The sequence below is a fragment of the Cataglyphis hispanica genome, chromosome 5 (assembly GCF_021464435.1).
Source record: "Cataglyphis hispanica isolate Lineage 1 chromosome 5, ULB_Chis1_1.0, whole genome shotgun sequence".
Taxonomy (NCBI): domain Eukaryota; kingdom Metazoa; phylum Arthropoda; class Insecta; order Hymenoptera; family Formicidae; genus Cataglyphis; species Cataglyphis hispanica.
This window is the reverse complement of record NC_065958.1, coordinates 10,543,467-10,558,492: the sequence shown is the minus strand read 5'-3', so window position 1 is coordinate 10,558,492 and position 15,026 is coordinate 10,543,467. Positions and strand designations below refer to the sequence as shown.

At 30.9% G+C, this 15,026-nt stretch overlaps 1 protein-coding gene across 6 annotated transcripts in view; it reads left to right on the top strand.

Moving 5' to 3' along the window:
• Positions 1 to 15,026, top strand: part of LOC126849892 (broad-complex core protein-like) — a 33,172-nt gene that overhangs the window by 8,771 nt on the left and 9,375 nt on the right. The window contains exon 6 of one of the 6 annotated variants that reach the window (XM_050592245.1): positions 10,495 to 15,017. The exons of 2 other annotated variants lie outside the window; for them this stretch is intronic. In XM_050592245.1, the coding sequence (XP_050448202.1) occupies positions 10,495 to 10,895 (401 nt within the window). In that variant the 3' untranslated portion in view covers positions 10,896 to 15,017. 3 more of the 6 variants (XM_050592248.1, XM_050592247.1, XM_050592246.1) reach the window with 3 other exon arrangements.

The window sequence follows — 15,026 nt, the reverse complement described above, 5'->3', positions numbered from 1 at the left end:
GACATTACAAATTTAAGGAAAAATACAACGAATTATATAAGTGACTCAACTTATAGCGAAGTAAGATCAATTTAATTTCGACTTTTTCCGTAAGACTGTTATCTTTAGCCTTATCAATAAAAATATTGATTATTCGTCAGTTTTATCAGTCACGTGCACCGTGCGGATATCCGTTATTTATTCCGAATCTTCTACAGAATAACATCATCGTAAAGATCTGTAACCGGTTCGTTAAGAAAACGTTAAGTACAAAGAATAGAGTAATTTTCTACGCGCTAGGAAAAATTAAGGGAGTTATCACGATTTAATTTGTTACACTTGGCATAGTCTCCAAACTTGTACAGTATGTAACAAATGTAATATCTTGCAAATTAATTTGGTGCATTATGCTCTTTGCACACAGATCTCTTAATAGGATAGGTCTGAAATTTCATATTAACATTGTTTATTTAACTATAAGACAAATCACATACTCTATAACTATTTTACTATAAATTACTATAGACTGGTATTTTTATTACGCAACATTTATTACTTTCACCATTTACATGAAGCTTAAAGAGCGAATACATTTTGAATATTTTCTGTCATTATTTTCTTTCTGTCTCTCTTTGAAATTCTAATCCATTGTAATAGAAAATATTTGAAGCGGACATTTATTTTAATCAAGAGATAATATACTCTATTATAATAATCTCTTGACACAGATAATAAAATAATATTTATATTTATATAATAAAATAATTTTATACAGGAGCTTAAAGAAAAATTTCTAGACAATTTTTCTCTTTCTTAAAAATTAAGTTTTGAAAATATTTAATTTGAAAGTTTTTTGAAAAATTAATGCGCAAGTTTAGAAAGTGAGGCAACTTTTTTAATAAAATAATCAAAATAATTATTAAAGCAATTTGTAAAATAAACAGAAGAGAACAGACACAGCAGCATATTAAAGAAAATATACAAGTTATATTCCTAAGAAATCTATGTTTAAAATCCATATTATTAAACAGTCGATTAAAATCGTAAGGAATGAATTCTTCTTTGATATTTTCGATCGCCTGGGGGTTTAACGAGCTTCTGATCTTTCTTCAATGGTGTCGTGTGTCTTCTATTTTCTCTGTCTGATCTGATTAGGCTTGCTCTACTAGCTTGCGCTTATTACGCACTTTGTAGAAAAAGAGCGTGTACGGTTGACGAGGAGAAATGAGACATGATATCGCAGTCTTGTAGATATTTGAAAGCACTTTCTATTTTGTTTTATCTTCTTTATTTTTCTCATACAAAAATTATATTATTTATATTATATTATTGCAATAAAATATTTTTATATGATATTAAGTCATCTATTAAGTATATATTATAATGCAAATATATACATTTGTATTTTACAAATGAAAATTTTATAATTTTATTTTATTTATAAGCAAAAAGAAATTTTTCTGTATTAATTAAATATTTTTGTGTTTGGAAATTGATTATATAACAATGTAATACATATTTTCGACACGTGTAAAATAACGAAATATTATTTTCAAAAAGTAGACACTAATCATAAATAGAAACAAATTCAGATTTTATTTACCGAAAAATCCACAAACCAGTTTTTTCCTATACAATAAATAAATAAAAAATAGCAAAACATTATTTTTAAATGACAAATTTTAAAAGATTATTATCTAAAGTCTACAGCTCGATATTTCAGATAGCAGCATGGCAGAGACTTTGCCACAAGTGCTTTCAAGTCTTTAAGGCAGTCGCGATGGCGATAGAACTTTTCTCTTCGACAATCAGCCAGGCAATTTTTCACGGGATAGGTATTAGAGCTTTCTCGAACGAAACACAATGGTTGTCGGTGAAGGACACGAGACGATGCGTTATCAATTAGCCCTTGATTTGGCTCTGGACGAATTCGCGCGTGCGCGTCGGCACTCGTGGCTAACAATGCGTGGTGACGTTGTGTGTTTGTTGTTTTCTTTGTAGAGCGAGCCGCGGGAGACGCCGCCGCGGGTGGCGACGACGATGACGCCGACGCCGTTTCTGCCAGCGGCGTCGCCGAGCTCGTCCCGGACGATTCAGTCGGTCAGTCCGGCGCTGCGGCGGACGCCGGCCTCTTGTTTCGCTGTAGAATTTGTTGGAAGGGTTTCAAGCACCCGATGTCGTTGACATTACACAAGGATTTGCATACAGGCCAGACCAGGTGCCCGATTTGTCAACGCATCTTCAGTCGAAGTTACGACATGAAGGCACACTTGCTGCGCATCCACCATCGTCAACACACGTTCAGTGTGTTGGATGCAAAATCGAATTTTTGAAAGTGATGATAACTCTCTCCCTCCAAGCACCCGGTCTTCTTTTTCAATCGTTTCTTCACGATAGTTTTATATCAGTTTTATATCAATGAAATCTCATTGACGCGAGAAAATATTATAATGGCAGATCTCTTGTGGTACTTAGCCTCGATATTAGCAGATATTTTTATTCTGAGAGAGTATTTGAGAAAAAAAAATAAAAGTTAAAATATAAATAAATGCAAATAATATAATATACGAGGATAATAGCAAGTTTCAAAGGTGATTTAACGGAAGTTTAATTCTTAATCTGATCGTTATCAAACACACTTTGCATGACCGACGATATCACACAATCTGATATTAAAATATAATATTAAACGTATAACGTCAGTAATTGAGAATGAAAGGACAAGCGAGAGATGTATATTATTATTCATTATAAAACAGAGAATAAAATTATGCTTAAGAAAGAAAAAAGTTAAATATTTACTTGTCTGACCAAAAATTCTTATGGGCCGCAACAGTATTAACATATCAGACTAAACGACAGTATTTCAATGAAATCGTGCAAAAACTAATTGTCGGATCAAATATACGGAGCATCCACGAACATATACAAGTATGTGCAGTATAATGGTGTGAAATGTATATCTGTTGTAGAGTCATTAAAAGATTTGGTAGTCTACCTAACTAGATGTCCACTGTCTACTAAATACCTAAGCGATATTCTGGGAGATGAGCATCATGATAGATCTCCGAATCGGATTACAACGAAGAATATGTCACATCATAAATTTAAAAAAAAGAAAGGTCCGGCTACACAAGTAAGGAAACCCTGTAAAAAATGTCACGAGAATAACACATCATTAGTTAAAATACCCGTTGTAACAACATTTTGTACTGATTGCGATGGCAAGCCTCACTTATGTCTGCGTTGTTTCAATATAATACATCGGATTACGTCCGATGATTGAAGTTTCTTCACACAATTTCCTTACAATTTCTTAAGGGCAAATATTCCATGATTCGCTGGTGCATATATTTCAGGAAACCTTTTTAGGTTTCAATATTTATCAAATATTTTTTATTTTTATTTTTTAATTATTGATATATTTTATGAAAATATTTTAATGCAAATATATATATATATATATATATATATATATATATATATATATATTTTTATCGATATCAACAATATGATTACTACAATAGCGAACATGTTAATATCGAAAATTAAAATGTTTCGCGTTAATAATAGTTCCATTGATCTTATGGCAAAAGAAAATTTATTTTTAGATTAATCGAAAGTTTAATAATTAAATACATTTTAATGAAACTTTTTGTATACAAGAAAGACACACAAAGGTAGAATCGGTGTTGGCCAAGATTGAAAATTACGTAGTGTTGCATAAGTATTGCGAAAAATTTAAAGAATTTTTAAAATATTGTTTATGTTATTATTTATGAAAATCAATTAGTAAAAATTTTTATTTTAATGTTACTTTATTTTTACGTTATAAGAGCTCAAAGATCTTGCCAAATTAAATTTAACGGTGTATATAAAAAGTATTACTTATGGAACACTTTTTATGAATGGAAAAATCTGTTATTGACTTAAATGACGTGCCATGAAGTAGAGATATGACGTTAAGGATGTAACGAATTTTATTATTTTAAGTTTTTAGATAGTTGCTTTTATATATAAAGAGCTCCTTATGGCATTAAAACTGCAAGACTGTTAAATACGTAATTAATACGTGTAAAATACGAATATTTTGTTGTCTATCATTATCAAGAATTTCATTTCTTAGAATTTCACTTCTTGGTTTTATATATCTACTAATCTGTATCCTCGCTGCACATTTAGCCCTAAACGTGACTTTGTTTTTGAGATTTAATATGTATGACTATTATGCATTTAACATAAATATGTAATATATTTGTCCTATTTAGCTCTAGATGTGTAATGAGAGAATAAAAACTATATTTTACAATCCTATGTTTGAAAAACATACATCCACCTCACGAGCAAATACGCGAATATTATAGATATTATTAAAAAAACCTTACATTATACAATTGCTTGGAATGAATGCATTGTGTACGTATGTTTGTCGAAGTGTTGTCATGTGTCATCATGTGTTATTCCACGTGCATCTATAATGATTGTGCGTCGCGCGTTCCGAGGTGTTTATTAGTACGTTTAGTAAGCATTATTTACATGTTTTATGAATTCTATAATACTTATTTGCGCGTTATTGCACTTTTGATTGATATCCGATATCATTTTTCTAATAAAAATATTACAAAAAACAATTGTCATGTTCCTTGTATCAGAGCGACAAGCAAGACTATTGTAAATCTGTCATATTAATGACAATTGGAATACTAGGATGCGACGAGCGACAAATTAAGGAAAATAAAAATTCGCAGATTGCTCAAAACGATACGAATTGCCGTCAGAATTCCAAGATGTTACAATTTCGAACGGAAGAATATATGTCCCTTTATATTAAGTCACAACAGAAATAGAACTTCGCATGAATCTCGGTATCCGCAAGCTTTTTGACATTTCGGCACTCCCAACAAAATTCTCCTTTTCGTTTCTGGCTGGAAGCTTCATTTGAACATGCTTATGGGGACTATACCTACTTACATTAGTTATATGAATTCTTAACACAATATCCCGATTGTATCGATGTACGGTACACATACTCGACACAGAATGCGTTGGCGAGTATAATATAAAGAGCCGATCCGTTAATTATAAATATAATTAAAAACAAAAATCTTGATCACATTTTAATTTAATACTTTCTCATCATTTTTCATAAATTCAAGAGTATTTTGAGCGAATCACAGTGCTATCGTAAAATATTTATTATAATTAGATTTTACTTGAATTTTTTTAGAGAAACAATTCTTTTTATAAAGATCGGGGTTATTGAATAAATTTTATAATTCGACAATTTAAATGCGATAAATTAATTTATTGCAATGTAGTTACATACGATAGGTCTCTTTCTCTCTTTCTCTTGTAATATTGATTCTTTCAAAAATTTATTTAGTATATACGTATACAGTTGAGAATAATTCAATTTTATATATTACATAATATTTTATACACATAAATTTTTGAAAAATCGATTGTCGCTTTTATTTTTTCAAAAGTGAAAAGTCCCTGACGGCCTGAGACCAAACTTTCATCTAAACATACACCCGTATGATATCTTCAATCTAATAAGCTTTGGAATCTTTGACTTTTACATAATCTTCATATATTTAAAAAAATTTCAGAATTCAGAATCTCTAAATGATTTCGAATTTTATATATAATATATTATATATTATTATTATTGAAATAATCTGATCTTTTTTATTTTTTTTTTCAATAATTTTATTGCTTTAAATATCATTTTAAATCACCGGTTTTTTTTTTTCAAAATTTTAAGATTTATTTTTGTCGATGCATAATTTGATTCACATATTAGTATATGATTATTGATATTATTTCTATATTCCAATGTGTATCTAATATTTCATCTCTCATATATATCTCATATATGCGTTATCATATAATCTCCTCGCATAATCCCAAATATAAGAAGAAATTTACTGATGCCGTTGTGTGCTTATCGGGGTTGTCTCATTTATCGTATTTTCGCGCGCTGAGAGAAATAACAATAACCGACACATCAAAACAACCAAAACCGCGAACTGACGCAGCACACAAAAAAGACAGGAAAATATAAGAAAAAAAAAAAAACGTCCTCGCGCGCACGATGAAACTATTACATAAAAGTATGAGAAACGTGTGTGTATGGGAAACACTTTGGATTGTGTGCGCAGAATCAGAGCACAATTACGGGAAGCATCAACCGCAACCGCAACAACAACAGCAACAGCAACAACAGCACGCGAACCCCGTTCACGACGGGGCCAGGCGCAGGTCTAAGCTGCACTACATGGTGGAAAGCGGTCGCTGGGTGTGCGACGTCTGCGGGCGAACCTACAATCGTGGCGATTCCCTAGCCCACCATCGCAGTATACACAGGGGTGATACAATCTGTCCGATCTGTCAGACCGTCTTCACGCGAAAGTACACCATGCGCTGTCACATGGTGAACGTGCACGGGGTCAAGTAATCGTTAAGACGGCCGTGGACGTTGTGGGGTCGAGGACTCGGTAGAGAAACTCGATGAAGGATGGAATCAGAGTCTTCGTCGTGTAGAATTGAGCAGATATATGTCATCCGCGAGAAACTAGATCGAGGATATTAAGATGTATCTCCTTTAGGTGTTCGTGTTATATCATAGATATAGAGATGTAGGAAAATATTTTTCTTCTATACACACTATGGACATATATCGTAAGTTATGTCATGCACGAATGTTTGCGTCGTTAAAGATGTGACACATTATCTCGATTTTTGAAGAAATGCTAATCTGGTTGTTCGCGGATGATAATTAAATTACATATATGGACGATAAGGTCCTTAAATGATTGGAATGTTGTACAAAATAATTGTGAGGTATTGTATTTTATAGGTCTTGAGATTCTTGATATCACTTCATGAAATTTGGAATCTTGATTTCCGGATATATTGTACCGATGGATTATTTCTTTTTACATTAATTATATCCAAATCTTTTCTCGCAAGAGATTTTAATTATTTCATTTTCTACTCAATGCGTTTTGATATCATTCGAATGTATTCAAGCAAGATGTTTTTCATTCCATAAATATACATAATGATTTTATACTCAACTATTTAGTATTATCGATTATTATTTTGATGGTTTTATATTGATAATTATAATCAATTTTTATACTACATGCATTTGAAAAGATTTAGAAACTCAATTTTTTTTTACTATTTATTACCGCGTAAGATTATAATTCTATTGCTTTTTGAATATAAGAATCTTCTTATCGTCTTCTATTTTTAATAATTGATAGTCATATATTGAAGTGTTCAATTTTTCCGTGTGATAAGTAATCATGTATTTTTTTATGTACGAAGTTTAACATGAAAAAGGCGAGAACGACAAAATAAGATCATTTTAAAAGAAAGAATAGTTTTATTTGATTTTTTAAAATTTTCTAAGCAAATAGAAAATTACAAATATGGTTTTCTTTCTTTTTTTGAATCTTCTATATTTAAGGGAGGATTATATCCTGCAAAATTAATAAACTTTTAGCATCAATATTTATGGCGTGTCTGAGTAGCCCGTGTATTAAGGCTCTTATTAAAAAAAGAGATAAAGCCCCGATTGCTTTTTGCAGAATTTTATCTGCATTCTTCCAAACATGAAATTTAAATGTGTACATAATACATATATATGTAACGAATATAAGATAGGATAAAGACTTCTCCTCTTTCGACAAACAAAGCTTGCAATGCATATGGTACTTAAATATAACACAGAAATGTCATCCTGTCCTATCAAAACTAGATTAATCATGTTAAACTTTATCGAGCGATCTCGATTAACTACACAAAGGGGAATTACTGTGCTATTATAGTTACTATACTTGGCGAAAACAGAATATCTCAAATATCCGTAAATGCATTATCAATGAACAGTCTATACGAAGCTTTGTTAGTCTTTTATTCGTGCACAATTTATTTAAGAAATGCCAGCTTATCTCCATCCCCTCAAAATAGCACAAAATTTATCCATTAAACGTAATTTATGTACAATATTTACGAAATACAATTATTATACATTGATGTCATATGTATAAAATGTATAAAAGCTGTCATTTATATGGACGTTTCTGTCTCAGCGCGAAACTTAGACAATCGTCGATCACAGTCGGATCGATCGATCTTATCGTTGTATTTAATTGTTGTGACTTGTCTCTCGATAATAACTTGTAAAGATGTCGATACAGACAGGGAATAGATTTTCGGTGTGTACAGAGTTTAATTGCAACATGTATTCTTTGACAATCATATGACGTGCAATTTCTCTCAAATTGTACGCGACAGTAATGATTGACGTACAGCTGACGTATTTTTAATAAACCTGATATATCCCGAGCACAAATTATTTTTTTCTATTATTCGTTTGTCACTATTATTTTATTGTTTTTTTACATAGTACTATAATATATATATATATATATATATATATATATATATATATATATATATATTTTATTGCGGAAATAATTTATTTCGATTCAGAAATTAGTGTCCTAGTGAAGATTGACACAGGATATAAAAATACTTTCTTCCAAAATACCACCATATATAAGACCAATCTCGAAAATCCTACGAAAACGAATAAGCCGCTTTCGATCGCCGTTCGAATTTTACTCAAGTCCGTCTAAGAGTGATTTACAGCGTTAAAGAATTTCATTAATTTGCAATATGAAAAATCGATGTCATAGTCAAAATATCGTATTACATGTAAATTATGACGTAGCTGTAGAATATGTAAGACATGCGAAGTGCCGGGTTATACATTTCTTTTGTACTTTGCATTCTGGAAATAAAGCCATGATACGAAAACCGTACGTGTGTCCTTTGGGCCGCGAAGAGTGCATCATTTTCTCACATGGAACAATCGAACACTTTTCGGAAATCATCTTCCGAAAATTTTCGATAAACGAATGCACTAAGATTTCGATATAACATATAACGAATACCCGGTAGAACATAATTCCTATTTTGCGATATAAAATTTAATTTAAATTTAATTTAATTTATGAAGAGAGAAATTAATTTATATATATATTTACAATAATATGCATTATATTATGTATAAATTTTAGGAATATTTTTGTATATTTAACATATAATTTATGGCTGAAAAAAGAAAAAATTTTATTATAAAGTATTGAAAAAGGATAACAAAATCTTAACAAATTATTGATGGAATTTATTGTAACAAAATTTAACACAATTCCTAGCGATAGAAATGTCTTATCATAGAATGCACTTAAATATACTTTTATATATAATTTCTGTCAGAAATTTAACAAACATAGTACTTTAAACATGCGAATGTCATAATTTATAAATTGTCAATTCCTCCCGCATGACACGTTGCCTTATATGTGCCAAAATATAGTCGTGTATGCGATACACGTTCGATTAATAGTGATTCAAAGGAATACATATGATTGTCGGTTCACTGCAAAAAAAATACATGCGAGTAACAGTATATCTCGTGCCATAAATTTTGGGCCCGATATTCGGCTTGCAAATGATCATGATTTACGAATTAAATCTCGCCCGAATTATGTCTATGTGTGTTGTGCATGAAAATATTGAACATTTTGTATATTTGTATTTGTTCTGTTTCCGTTTTCTTTCGCTATTGTTTATATTATGCCGTTATATTCACAGTTTACAGTAGCATGGCTGCTCCGAGAGTATTATAATTACTGCGTGTGTTGTCATTCTCGTGATTGCTGTCTCTCTCTCTCTCTCTCTTTCTCTAATCTTTCTCTCTTTTGCTCCTGTTTGCAAATCTCACCGTGTGCGTTGCCTTTCCTCTTTTTTTGTCATTGCCATTGTTGTTATTCTCTTTCGAGAGAACGAGTGAACGAGTAGAAAAAGTAGATAGAGAAACGAGAGTGAGACGCGAAATTTTTTCGAGTGTACGGATAGCTTGCTACTGATATGCGATTTGTCTCAATGTTTCTTCTATTTTTTCTTTAATTACCGAAGATTTGTACTCGCAGCGTCGCGTGTCGTGATCCACACAAGTGAGACATACACAATTGAATTTTTAATCGATGGATTTAAAGTAAAACGGAAAAGAATGTAAAATTGATAAAGTGTTGTGAGAAAAATTTGTTTCCGTTTTAATTAATCTCGGAGAATTTAAATATATATATATATATATATATATATATATATATATATATATATATTATCTACCAAATGTACAAATACGAAAATTATTTGCATTTAACACTTGTTTATGAATAGGATCCTTTTAATATATAAAGTTTTGTTAGCCGCATGGAATATTAAATGCAAAACGAAAAATGTCACGTTTGCGGATCGTGAGAATACTCGAGTACAAAAATCAGTAAGAATCGACAACGTGTCGCGGATAGAGAATCCAGGGCCCCCCCCCTGGGAGAGCGAAAAGGCGGAGGGGTCCGGTTCACGCGCATCCGGTACTCGGGCCCGCGATGCTCGGCCACGACGTAGCATGAACGTTTGTGTCTGATTTAGATTCACACACGGTGGTCATCGAACATCCGTCACACTCGTGCAAACTCTGCGGTAAATCGTTTTGGAATCGGGACTCGATGTATAAACACATGAATATGCACAAGGGCACAACCCAGTGCCCGGTATGCCACAAAGTGCTCAGCCGCACCACTCACATGAAGCGCCACTTGAAGAACCGTCACGGCTGGCACGGCAGCGTCGGGACGACGACGACGGCGACGGCCGCGGGGCTGGCAGGCGGCGTCGAGACGCCGGCGCCGATCTCCGTGTCGTCGACCGCCCAGGCGATCGCTCAACAGAATGCCGGCAGTCCGTCGAGCATCGACGCGAACGCGACCTATACCACGATACGCATTAGGGAGAGCAGCGTGGAAAGAATCACCTCTAGTCCTATTCCTTAGTGCGAAGATGCCCTACCAAAGAAAGAATCCCGTCGACGCAAGGGAGGATAGACCGGCGATTCCTATCGTTATCCGATTTTTTTACTGTCGGTTAATTAATCGCGTATAATTTTTTTAATTGCTACATTTTATCTCTAAATATCTTGGTTTCATTGATCATCAACATTCTTTCGAAGAGAGATCGGTAATTCGTTTGATTTGGAAACGAATAAAAATAAGCAATTATTCGGTATTTATGAAACTAATGATTAAGAGAAAATATACGTAATATATTTTTTATTACGGATAATGAATTCTTTTGAAATATATAAATATAAAAATTGTTTTATTTAATAATTAAAAAAGATATTAATTTATACAATTAAATATTAATATTAATATTAATTTATACAATTAAAATATGTGATAAAGTATCATGTTTTGATGCATATTTTTAAATTTTAATGAAATCAATTTTGAATGAAATAATAAGAAAGACAAACGTATAACTTATCGCAGTAGAACTCTCGCGAGTAGGTCAGACAATGGGAAAAAGAAGAGTCGAAGGAGACAGAAAAGAAAAGATCGTGTGAATAGAATTTCTATATTTTATGTATCATTGTAACTTTTTTGGTTAATATTTAACCAACATAATGCAATTTACATGCAATCAATATTATGCGAAAGAACCGATTTTTTCAACAATTTTCTACAAAAGGTCAAAATTTTCATTCTTGTTTCTAGAGCTCGTATTAATCGCAATTATAATAAGATGAATACCTGCTCGCTCATACACATCGAATATTATATTTATTAGATTAATTTTAACGAGCAGCTCATTTTCTCTCTTCTTTTTTTAATAGACTTTAGTTAGTGTGCCATATTTTTCTCGAATTTAATTTTTATGTGATACAATCAATCATATTTTACAAAGGATATAATTATGAAAATGATAGCATATACGATTATTTGTTATGACGTTAATGATGTTTTGTCAAACGTTGGGCCTATTCTACTCTAGTCGTCGACGAGGAACTTATATTATGCCTGTCTTAAATTTCACACCCTAGTCATTTGTACACATACATATATGTGTATGTATATGTATCTATATGTGTATAATGCACATGAGAAGAAACACGACATTTACACACAACAAGCACACACACATACACACACACACACACACACACTACACAAATATACATTATATACCCATATAAGCAAACACATTTTTGTAACCAAAGATGCGAAGGGAGAACAGAAATGATTTATTTTATCTAGTCAAATTTGAGTTTAGTACTTAATAGCGTAAGGAGGAATGTGCATTTTTTTCGTGCAATCGATACGTTTCAGCGATTGGTTCTATTCAGATCATCGATTTGAATGATCGATCGCTAAGGATTCATGATTTACGCGATCATGGTAAAATTTTTCAAATTTAAATTTAATTTAATTTAATTTAATTTTTTAAAAAGATGTCTTTTTGTAGAAATTTAACGGGAAAATTATCGATAAATTTAATTAAAGAAACAAAAGCAAATAGATAAGTACAAATAGTAAATTTTTGCTTGTTTTCCTAAAAGAGAAACCGAGTAATGATGCCAAAATTAACGAGCTATTAGACGCTGTTGTGCGTGCTACAAAGAGAGAGAGGAAGAGAAAGTACATATTTATACAATACAATTTTTTAATAATATTTATTTAGTTCTCTATAGCGGGTTGCTTTCCGTACTAATGGATTCTAGGAGCGTAAACATGATTTGTTTACGTCTCAGAATCGGTTAAGAATCATGTTGCATAAGAAGTTCTGGATTTCATTTAGTTAGTTAATAACTAGAGCAATTCATTATCGAGAGCAAACTAAATATGATGAAAAATGTATTGTAAGTACTTTATAAAATGTATAGTATATGTAATATATATCTAATGGTTCGTATTAATTTTAACATTGCTACATTGATTCATTATATATATATATATACATATTTACATGAGTGATTTTTTTATTATATAATATTTTCTCTCTTTATCTCTTTATTATACACAAACGTTTTACTTATATATGTATATTATATTAAATGATAATATATATTTATATATATTGAGTAAATTTTCATCATGATCGATGTGAATAACGTGCCGAGATAGCAGATTATCTATATATATATATATATATACGTTGACACGTTTAATTTAAAAATAATGGCACAGATTATTTATATATATATATTCTATGCCATTATTTTTAAATTAAACGTGTCAACGTATCGAAATTCATGTTTTACGATGTCTTGACGATTGGCTGAGTATCTCGCTGAAATCGACGCGTTTCCATGTTTTTTGGGATCTTTTCCCGATCCTGAAATCGCAAATCTTTATGATATTACGCATAACTCACGCGTGCGCTAGTTTTTAAGGACTCAGAGACTTGCCAAAAATATCTAATATATACATATAGTACACTAATTTCATTATGTATGTATACATATAGTAGACGATATATATAGTATGTATACTATATATATAGTACACTAATTTAATTTTAGTTTTATCCCGCGAATGTTAATATCATATTGTATTTCGTTTGTTTATTTTGTTATCGTTATTGTTTGTTTTATTTTTTTTTATCAGCTCCGGCTTCGCGATATAAAACAACGAACGGTGCAATGGATACATTTCTTTTCGTCATTATAGAATCATCGATAGTCACGCTTGCGTATCTTTGCAATTTTTACGCGATAAAAAAATGTTTAGTGTAATGATAGTTTAGTTAATTTATTTATTTAAATATTACAATAATGCCCATAAATTCGTGAATAAGTTAGAAAAAGACTTAAAATTATTTGAAAAAGAAAAATAAAGGTTTATAAATTTTTTTTATTTTTATAAAAAAATATATACACTTGCAGCAGACGTAAATATAATTTTACACTATTCTCTGAAAAGAGAAATTTATGGAATATGATGCAATATCCGCAAAGTGACTATCGATAAAAATAAATGATTTTCCATAAAGAGGCTATTTTCTGTTTTAAAACGATTATACCTACTTGCATAATGATCTCTTTTTGAGAATGATGTTTGTCGATGTATTAAAGTCGTGAGTATATGTATATCACCAAATGAAGTGAATGTACAAATCGACGCTAGTTTACTAGGGCGTAACTTAGTGCAATTACATCTAGTTCAATTGCTTGTGGATGCAATTTTTTCTTTTTGGAGAATTTCTTTCACGATTTGGTGCAATGAGATGAACGGAAAAGACTTTATGTTTTGTAATTGTCCAAGCTGGTTTAGGAAATTTTACTTACATACACACATACAATTATACAATATACAGAAGATTTTCAGATGTATTGAATTATTTTTGAATTACTTTTCAGCTACAGATTCTGAAAATAATTTAAAATTATTTTTTTTTAACAAATATTTTATTGAAAAAAACGTATAACCCATAATTTAAAAGATTTTTAACATTTAAAACTTTATCATAATTTATTACCATCAAATATAAATAATAAAAAAAAAACGATAGAAAATTTTAGAAAATCAACTTTCATACAAATATATGTATAATGTATTGTAATTTACTGCAATATATTACAGTGAATTGCAATGAGCTTTGATTAAACCAGTTTGTCATTGATTGCATAATTTGATTTATATTTGATTAATAGGAGATTAGTACGTCGTATGAAGCACAAACTTGGGATGTTATTAATTTATGTTTTTTAACATAAAAATCTTCTTTTATTTAAGTTTTAAGTTATCCTTCGATATTATTTTTTTTCGAGGAGCTACAAGATTCATATTTATCCGCGTATTATATTTACATATTCTTACATACAGACATACGCATACACATATGATGCGCGCGAAAGTGTAATTAATTGAATGATGATGTTTAGTCACATACACATACATGAACACGAGACATTATTTTACTATGAAAGAGAAAGCGAATGTGCACATTCCTCAAGAGCCACGAATGCGAAATAAGTACAAGATCGCCAATTAATATTACTCTAAATGAATTGATATTCCCTTAGTTGATTATTTATAAAAGAAGAAAGAGATGAGACATATATATGTATACATAAAGTATAAAAAAAAAAAATATATATATATATATATATATAATATATCATT